At 42.2% G+C, this 8327-nt stretch overlaps 2 protein-coding genes across 5 annotated transcripts; one reads left to right on the top strand and one right to left on the bottom strand.

The window, feature by feature from the left end:
• The first annotated feature begins 2210 nt into the window (after nucleotides 1-2210).
• On the top strand, nucleotides 2211-5756 carry LOC130701445 (homeobox protein orthopedia-like). Its single transcript, XM_057523429.2, has 5 exons — nucleotides 2211-2519; nucleotides 3021-3484; nucleotides 4021-4276; nucleotides 4359-4529; nucleotides 4614-5756. The coding sequence occupies exons 1-5, from the start codon at nucleotides 2492-2494 to the stop codon at nucleotides 4961-4963; spliced, it is 1269 nt and encodes a 422-aa protein (XP_057379412.1). The 5' UTR covers nucleotides 2211-2491; the 3' UTR covers nucleotides 4964-5756.
• On the bottom strand, nucleotides 5610-8327 carry LOC130701389 (mucin-2-like). 4 transcript variants are annotated; one of them, XM_059497185.1, is made up of 5 exons: nucleotides 8119-8327; nucleotides 7361-8049; nucleotides 6237-7324; nucleotides 5856-6173; nucleotides 5610-5743 (listed from the first exon to the last, which is right to left on the bottom strand). In XM_059497185.1, the coding sequence occupies exons 1-4, from the start codon at nucleotides 8234-8236 to the stop codon at nucleotides 5924-5926; spliced, it is 2145 nt and encodes a 714-aa protein (XP_059353168.1). In that variant the 5' UTR covers nucleotides 8237-8327; the 3' UTR covers nucleotides 5610-5743; nucleotides 5856-5923. The 4 variants fall into 4 exon arrangements, with proteins under 4 accessions (XP_059353168.1, XP_059353167.1, XP_057379331.1 ...); XM_059497184.1 differs by having other exon boundaries at nucleotides 6237-8049; XM_057523348.2 differs by having other exon boundaries at nucleotides 5610-5749; nucleotides 5861-6173; nucleotides 6237-8049.

Below are 8327 nucleotides of genomic sequence, written 5' to 3'. Positions count from 1 at the left end.
ACAGGAGAGGGGTCTCTTTTAAATGCTATTTTGTGGGCGGCATTTTTTTTCTGGGGACAACTTCAATTTTGAAATTCAATTTCTCTTGCAGGGTTTTGTGGTAACTTTTAAAAATGGAAGCCGCTAATTCAATTTGCCAATCACTTGAAACCTCATCACATTCATTTTTAAACAGCAAACGCTACAGCGAAATTTACTTTGCGATTTTGGATTCTCAAAACTTAAAATATCGTTGGTTAAAATTCAAAATTTATGCAAATGCGATACCTGTCCATCTCTGAATAAACCATTCATAACTTTCTTAGTAAGTAGTTAGTAACGTTCTTAGAAAAGGTTCATCAAAGAAATAAATAATCATCACATGTTTGTGACACGTTGAAATGACAACTCTACAAATGCTAAACACAGAGATCAACACGTGTTTGCCCTTACACGCATCAGTGAAAATGGCAACGTTATTTACATGCGAACGGATCGAATTATCAATCTAATCAACTAGCCCCCCCCCCCCCCCGCTACAGCCAACATAGTTGTTGTAAGAACCCAAACGACAGCGGAATAAAGGGCAAACAGCAACAGAAAATCTAATAAGAATGGTATGCCGTTGATGAGATTTCAAAAGGCCGATGATGAACCAAAGAACTGGCAGGTATGTTTGATTATATCCGAGGGTCTATTACACTTTTTTTTACATGCACAATGGTCGACGAGGAGAAGGTTCATATTGAAAACTTTCGTCCCCCTAACCCTGGGATCCGGCCAATCGATTGGGAAAACCACAACCCCCTCCTGTACCTCTTTTTCTCATATATTGGCAATTAGAGAAAGGAACGGGATATTACGAGCCGAGTATGTTACCATGTAACTTTCAATAGGCTTATTATGTACATCGAATTAAATGTTTAGTCATGTGAAACAATAATAAACGTTCAATTACTCGTCCCCCCCCCCATCCCTCCGGCTCAAGAGGACTCGACATGTTAAACAGAGATGTGATGGACTGAATCACTCGATTGCCTAGCTGCGACTGATGGGCCGTTTCATTCCGCTTTTGTGTGTTCCATCGATGAAAAAAAAAAGGGTAGACTACGTCAGCGGTAAATCATGGCTAAATAATCGGATGGTTGTCTATGCACAAAGGCTAGTGTTGATAGATGGCGAGGTGTGACAAAACACATGAACGTATCAAACATAAAACCCCCCGAAAAAAGAAGCATGTAGGATCAAAGAGTACGTGAACTCCTTGGGAACATGACCCCACAATCATTCTCAGCATCCGTACGTTTTTTTCTTTTTGACCTGTTTCCGCAAAAACAACCGACATCGCCAACTTTTTTTTTCGCCATTTTTTTCAGGACGGGAGAGGGGGGGCAAATTGTGGGCTCGATATCAGTGGCAATATAACAGCAGAGGAGGGATTTTCCTTTTTATCGCACATGATTGAGATGGGTGTGGTGGTGGCAGTCCCAAAAGGAAATCCACCATATCAGTGCTAAAATGACCTTGTTTGACCCTCGCGCTCCCAACCCAAACAAGGGGACGGACTGTACACGCAAACGTGTAGGAGAACTGTCCCCAGAAAAACATCGGTCACACACATTTCGGATTTTAATGCATCGGCAGATGTTTTTTTTTTGTTTCCCCTCAAGACAATTAAGGTGTCTCGAGGTTGGAAAAAATGCCATATGATGGTGTGTTCCCTTCGTCAAATCGCAGGCCCAGCTTAAATTAAATGTTGTACAATTCTTTACGTTAAACGAATCGAACTCGTAAACTGCGCATTAAAAATAATAAGAGTATAGTCTTTCGTCACGTAAACCAGATAAATTAAAAAGTCTATCCGGTCCCTCTTCAACACAAAGCTCCACCCACTTAGAGAAATGTTACCTCCCTTTTCCAAGGCGTTGTCCAATAGCGATATTCGGTTGTCGGAAATGGGCGGGGCTATCCATTTGAAGCTCCTCCTCTGGCGTAATAGACCGAACACAACAAGATCTATTGAAAAAAGAAAGGTAGAACAAGAAGAGTGATAAAAAGCAAAGAAAATAACGAAAAATGAAAGAAACACGCCCACAGGCAACAACTACCATTTAGAATCCCACGGTGAAGACCCTCCTCCTCCTTCTGTGTGACGTGTGTGTACTACAACAAACTTGTAGTAGGTGCGTTTGTGTATGCGATGTGGGATGGCGGTTCGAAAGTGACACCGGGACCAGTCGGCCAGCATCCACGTGATGGTACACAGTTGCTGTTAATCAACTGAAAACGTTGTGAGTTGTTTTTTTTTTTTTGGCCGGAGAGTTTCAGTTTGGAGATAATTTCGATTCGAAGTTTGGACGTGTCGCACAATTTCTTCTGTGAGTCTTTTTTTTTTTTTTTTTTTGAAAGAATCAACTGAAATAAAGTGGAATTTGTGAACATGAGTGTGAAACAAAGATAAAAATTAGTTGACATTTTATCACAACAATATTTCTTTATACTTACACGCAAGATGCTCGTTCAACATCTCAATTCGTCTGGTAAGTTAGTTTTCTTTTCGCAATCCAATTTTGAAATCAATTATCCGTTAAGGATTCGACTCCCAGGAAATATGAATGTGCCTTTCTTTTTCTTATTTTTCAAATGTCGATAACGTTAGGCTGACTGGTTTAAAGAAAACGGAAGGGTAAATTGTAGATAAATATTTCGTTGTCCAGTAAAGAAAATCCCTGGAGAAGTGAATCCTTTTTGCCCTCCTTTAGATATCCGGATGGTCATAGAGATTGTGTGTTTTCGGCAAAAGTTGGTAGGTGGCTGAAAGAAAAAGTCCGGGGGTCACTAGAAAAAAAAATGCAATGTCACTTCTGGTTTTCATTAGCAAAAAAAAAGGGGAAATTATCTCACAGGAGAATCCAGAACAAAAAAGGGTGGGGCTGATTCCCATTGGATTCACCAACTAGAAACGAACAAACACATCAAATTTCATGTGATAAAAAAACAAAACAAATTCAATTTAACTTTCATACCCCATTTCTTGACAGGTCACCATCACCAACATTTAATGTCCGGTAAAGTGGGAGGACATCATCACCTGCACAACATCCATCAGTCGGCCGTGCAACAGCAGCAGCAGCAACAACACGGAGGCAAACAGCAACAACATCATCATTTGAATGGCAGCAGCAATTCGGGATTCCATCACTCTGTCCAGCATCCGGCGTCTTCCGGCAGTCACGAGAGCGACGACAGTCTTTGCACGCACGAACATCCCGGTCAGCAGCATCAGGGCATGCAGCATCATTTGAAGAATCACGGAAACGCAGTGGTGGGCTCTTCTTCCAACGCCATGACGGCCTCGTCCGTGAAACAAAAGAGGCACAGGACCCGTTTCACGCCGGCCCAGCTCAACGAGCTCGAACGCAGTTTCACCAAGACGCACTACCCCGACATTTTCATGCGGGAAGAGATCGCCATGCGCATCGGACTCACCGAATCTCGCGTTCAGGTAAACATATTTTTGTTTAATAACAAAAAATGCCACACCTTTTGAAAAACAAAAAGGACATTGTCATGGTGTGGGAAAAATCTACAAAAAGAGCTGCGATCATCAAACATCAGAAAACTATAAGGGAACAAATGAAAGGGTTTTTTTTTTTCTTGGTGAAGGTGCGACATTTGCGAGGTGTCCATCAAACTGCTTCAAGAAGAGAACCCGCCTCGAAGACAGTCGGTGTCTGTCGGTTATTGGGAATTGTGTGAAAAATCTCACTTGTCTCTCTTCTAGCCAAAAGACACTGAGAGCACATGGACGTTTCTATGCCGAGACCTCCAAAAAGAAATAATGTTGACACCTTGACGAAACACACCTTTATTGTTTCTTCTCTTTGTCTGGTCGGGAAGGGTCGCAGTTTTTAACTTTTTGTTCTTGAGGGGGTGGGTCATTTGTTTTTCTTTTCAAATCTAAAAAAATCAAAGCTTAGTTTTTTTGCGTAGTTCATAAATCATCTAAAAATGTTTGTTTCTGTCTTTGAAATGATTCAGGTTTGGTTTCAGAATCGACGGGCTAAATGGAAGAAGCGCAAGAAGACCAATCACGTGTTTCGGTCAGGCAATGGTGGTGGAAGCAACGCAGGGGGATTGATACCGTCGCACGCTTTACCTTCGTTCGGTGCATCCAACGCCGGAAGTGCAACGACAACGGGGACGAACGGGGGTGGGCAGACGGGTCACGAGCCGCTTTGCTCGCCGGCCTCGCTTTTCGCCGCCACCGATTCCGGCCGTTGGGGAGTGGCTTCCGGTAAGCATCATCCTTTTATCGATCCGACAGAATGAAATATCCTTCTATGCACAATTATTCACATTTCGTTTTTATTTACCAGGTTTGAGTCCGTTGGGTCCGACGACCGGTTTCGGGAGTCCGTCCCTGTCGCAGTTGAACCAGTTGAGCAACGCTCTTAATCACCACCACCCACAGTCGGGAGGAAGCGGGATCATGTCTCCAACTCTGATGAATTCGCCCAGCTATCAAACAGCCTATTCTTCCACCGGCAGTAAGTGCCACCTAAATTATTTCAAAACACTTTTGATTTAATTAGAAAAAACAAATATTAAACATGACATTTTGAACCTGGAAGGTGGTAGATTAAGTTCGTCGTCGGTTCAAGCTGCCAGTTTGAACGATTTCGGTAGTGGGACGATCGGCAGGAATGGCCAGCAGCATTTGACCAGCAACACGGAACAGACGGCCGAATCTTTGGCCGCCCAGAACCTGGTCAATAATTACGTGAAAAATGGCGGCTATACGGGTTACGAGCAGTTACTTCAGCTTTCCAATGGCAATTACTTCCAAGACTGTTTGACCTCTCACCACCATCACATTTCACACTCGAATCGACCTGCCGGACAACGCCATATCCTCAACGACAAGGATCCTGCTGCCGGCTCCTACGACAACAACAATCTACAACTCTCGCCCGCCATCTGATCGTTTCCTCCGGGCGATTCTCAAGTCTTTCGTTTTTGTCTCTTTTAAAAAAAGAAGAAACATTCCATTCTGTTTTTTTTTTTCGGGCAGTTGCAATAGCCGATTGTTGTTGCGCTGTAATAGGTGGCCACCTTCATTCGAAAATTACTTATCCTTTTTTTTTTTTTATTACCTATGTATGTGTGTATACATTCTGGTTTCTTTTTACTATTGGAAAAGAATTGATTGTGCATGTTATTTTCTTATTATTTTTTAACATAAGCTGGTCATGGTGTTACCTTACCCCTTTTTTCTTTAAAAAAATATTTCACCTGTTTGTCATTCGACAGTCAACTTTCACAATTGCCGAATTTTTTTTTCTTTTTGAAAGATAAAAAAGAAAAAAAAAATGACGTAAGACACACACACACACAGATATGTGTCATCCTCTTCTTTGTATCTAACAAACTTAAAAAAAAAAAACTTTAGGACAAACACAAAAAAAAGATACCTAAACACAACAAATGTCAATGTCGTTCGTTTTGTTTTTTCTTTCGACGTGACATTTGATTTTCTCTCCGTTTTCTTCACATCCCTGCCCCTTTTCAAAAATGAAAAAGAACAAAAAAAAATTTAAAGATGCGACTCAATAGCCTGACCATTTTTTCTTTGTTGGATTTGATGTTCTACGCCTCTCTTGTTTCTATATTATTATAACTGTCGTGTGACTGTGTCCGTTGAATGTCCTGCAGAAAGATATCACACATTGGGGATGAGAAGACAAACGTAAGAAATTGCATCCTGACCCTGACTCCCGAAACACAAAAGAAACTGTTAAATCTGATGGAGTAGGGGGAGGGCGAACTGATGAAAGAAGGGTTGGTTCCGGTATGCGTGCAAAAAAAAAAAATACAATACCAAAATATCCTGTACATGTCCATCCAGCACGAGGTGTTTCTTTTTTTTCCAATCTTGTGTTTTTCATTCAATAGGGACCGGCTGCATCCAGACGGGTGTGGTTTCGAAATGAATGACAGCCTGTCTAGCGGCTTCTTCATAAGCGTCAGTCACATTTTCGAAATCTTGCGGGTAAGTAATGAACATGTTTTGGCCCACTTTAATCGATGCAATAAATCGGCCCGTTTTCAATTGATTGTGATTCAAAGTCACCTTGCCCAGATTGTACGTCGTCACGAGAGTCTTGAGACGTTCACAGTAAAACTCGGCCAATCTAGAATTAAATAATTTTAAATAATCGATAATATCACAGGTGGAACTAATTTTTTTTTTAAACCTGTCCGATGTTGCAGCTGGTCGTACGGATGGTCTTGGAGGAACGTTCACAACTGTTCGTTGAATGGACTGCAACTCGCTGGATCGATAAGGCATGCGTTGGGATAAGAGACGCGTTGGAGATAGAGGCGAAGTCGGAGTGGAGGATGAAGCCGCTGGAATAGAGTCCAAAGTGTTATCAAGCCGACATTGGCGAGATGAAAGACTCGGACTGGCGATTGGAATGGCATTCTTTAACAAGACGCGAGGTGCCCTGGCTGCTGGAATAATCTTCTGACCAGTAGAAGGCGCTTGTTGAGCCATGTCGGGTAACTTTGAGCAAGGTGTTGGGGTTGCTGGTTTCATTTGCTGAACTTCCATTGGTTTCGGCAACTGAAGTGGCTCTTTTTCCGCAGGGTTGTATGCACTATGAAAGGCTGATGGCTGGTTGGCGCCTGGGGAGTTCAACTGCTGGGTCACAGGCTGGATATTTACCTGGACACGTTTTGGATCTCTTTCAATCAGGATGCATGTCCGCTGAAGGACAGAACGTTGCACTGCGACTGGCGGCTGAGGCAGAGATTTGACACTTTCCTGGGCAGATTTAGGTTCAACCTGTTTCTCCAGGAAGCTATCTGAATATGTGTTTCTATTTTTAATTGGCGGGGGAAATTGCTTGGATTGATTAGGTGATGACTGAGGCTGCTTTTGCAGGGCCAAATTTTGTCTCAAAGAATTGGGTTGGTCCGATTTTGAAGAAATGTTCAAATTGGAAAGCGACTTTTCAACAGGAGCGATAGTAGATGGTCGAACAGGAAAATTCGGCAAGATAACTTCAGTCTGAACTGTTGATACGGTGTGTGACTCAGTTATGTTGGGTTCGGTTTGAGGAACTGGTTTCCGGGGTTGCATCACTTGAGCCGTTGGGATAACTGGTGTTCTAGGTTGCATCACCTGAAGAGTTTGATGGATTGGTGTCCGAGGTTGCATCACTTGAGGAGTTTGAGGGACTGGAGTACGAGGTTGCATCAACTGAGGAGTTTGAGCGACTGGAGTACGAGGTTGCATCAACTGAGGAGTTTGAGGGACTGGTGTCTGAGGTTGCATCACCTGAGTTTGAAGGATTGGTGTCCGAGGTTGCATCACCTGAGGAGTCATGTGCGTCCGATTATGCACACCTCCGAGCTTCTTTACTGAGATGGGATTCAATATCAAACTTAATGGCACAGGTTTGCTTTCCACAAAGTTCTGTTGCTTCAAGGGGATTTGATTTATATTGTTGTTCATGTTGTCATTGTTTTTGCAACCAACAAGAGGCACTGATTGAACGAAGCCTCTATGATTGTTGTTGGAAAAGTTTGGTTTCTCAAACTGACAGTTAGATGTTTGTGTCCCAAGAAAACTGGGTTGTTGATTTAATTGCGTAATCTGAGCAGCCAAATTGGAATAATTATCAGGAACCGCATATGAAGGTGGCCTAATCAAATTTCCTGTTTTGCTGCTGTCATATCTTTCATGAGGCTTTAAGCTGTTGTAATTTTTATTGAAGTTGCGATTAGGGGCAACCTGAGAGGAAACCCTGAATCCTCTGATTTTGCTACTCAATGAATAGCCACTGCCTTTTCTTTTCTTTGGTTTACTTGTTCTTTGTCCACGAACAAGTTCATTGATGTGGGATGAACTTTCTAGTGGTACAGCTTTCACATAGAGCAGGCCATCCATAGCATTGGTATATGAAGATACTACATCAGGCATGCTCTTCAAAAGGTCATCCAAACATTTATAGCCCAGTTGAGCATAGGGTATAGGATTCCCAATTTCGGAATTGTAGAGTCCTAGTCATAGTACAATGCATATAGTTAGAGCAATGCTAGGGAAAGATAGAATGAATCGAACACGAATACCGTATAGCCGTTTTGACGATATAGCTGCTTTCTCGGTGCATAACAGAGATTGAATTTCAAGTTTTATTACATTTCTCAAATTGTCATTTTCGGTCATTTTTAATGAAAAATTACGCATACAACCTTATTAGTTACTCAAATGCAAGTTATCTAATCTGCAGCTATCGCGTTGAACAGGTACACGTGTTCTTGTTCTACGTTCGTAGAAC

This window comes from Daphnia carinata, chromosome 10 (genome assembly GCF_022539665.2).
Source record: "Daphnia carinata strain CSIRO-1 chromosome 10, CSIRO_AGI_Dcar_HiC_V3, whole genome shotgun sequence".
In the NCBI taxonomy this organism is placed as follows: domain Eukaryota; kingdom Metazoa; phylum Arthropoda; class Branchiopoda; order Diplostraca; family Daphniidae; genus Daphnia; species Daphnia carinata.
Note: the sequence above shows the minus strand (reverse complement) of the source record. Positions and strands in the feature narration are given on the sequence as shown.

Bases quoted from the DNA above. Each gene is read 5' to 3' on its own strand.
- LOC130701445 (XM_057523429.2), top strand. From the start codon at position 2,492: ATGCTCGTTCAACATCTCAATTCGTCTG. The intron at 2,520-3,020 runs GTAAGTTAGTTT...ATTTCTTGACAG, and splicing joins TCAACATCTCAATTCGTCTG to GTCACCATCACCAACATTTA. The intron at 3,485-4,020 runs GTAAACATATTT...GAAATGATTCAG, and splicing joins TCACCGAATCTCGCGTTCAG to GTTTGGTTTCAGAATCGACG.
- LOC130701389 (XM_059497184.1), bottom strand. From the start codon at position 8,236: ATGCGTAATTTTTCATTAAAAATGACCGAAAATGACAATTTGAGAAAT. The intron at 8,050-8,118 runs GTATTCGTGTTC...TACTATGACTAG, and splicing joins ATCGTCAAAACGGCTATACG to GACTCTACAATTCCGAAATT. The intron at 6,174-6,236 runs GTTTAAAAAAAA...ATTTAATTCTAG, and splicing joins CCAGCTGCAACATCGGACAG to ATTGGCCGAGTTTTACTGTG.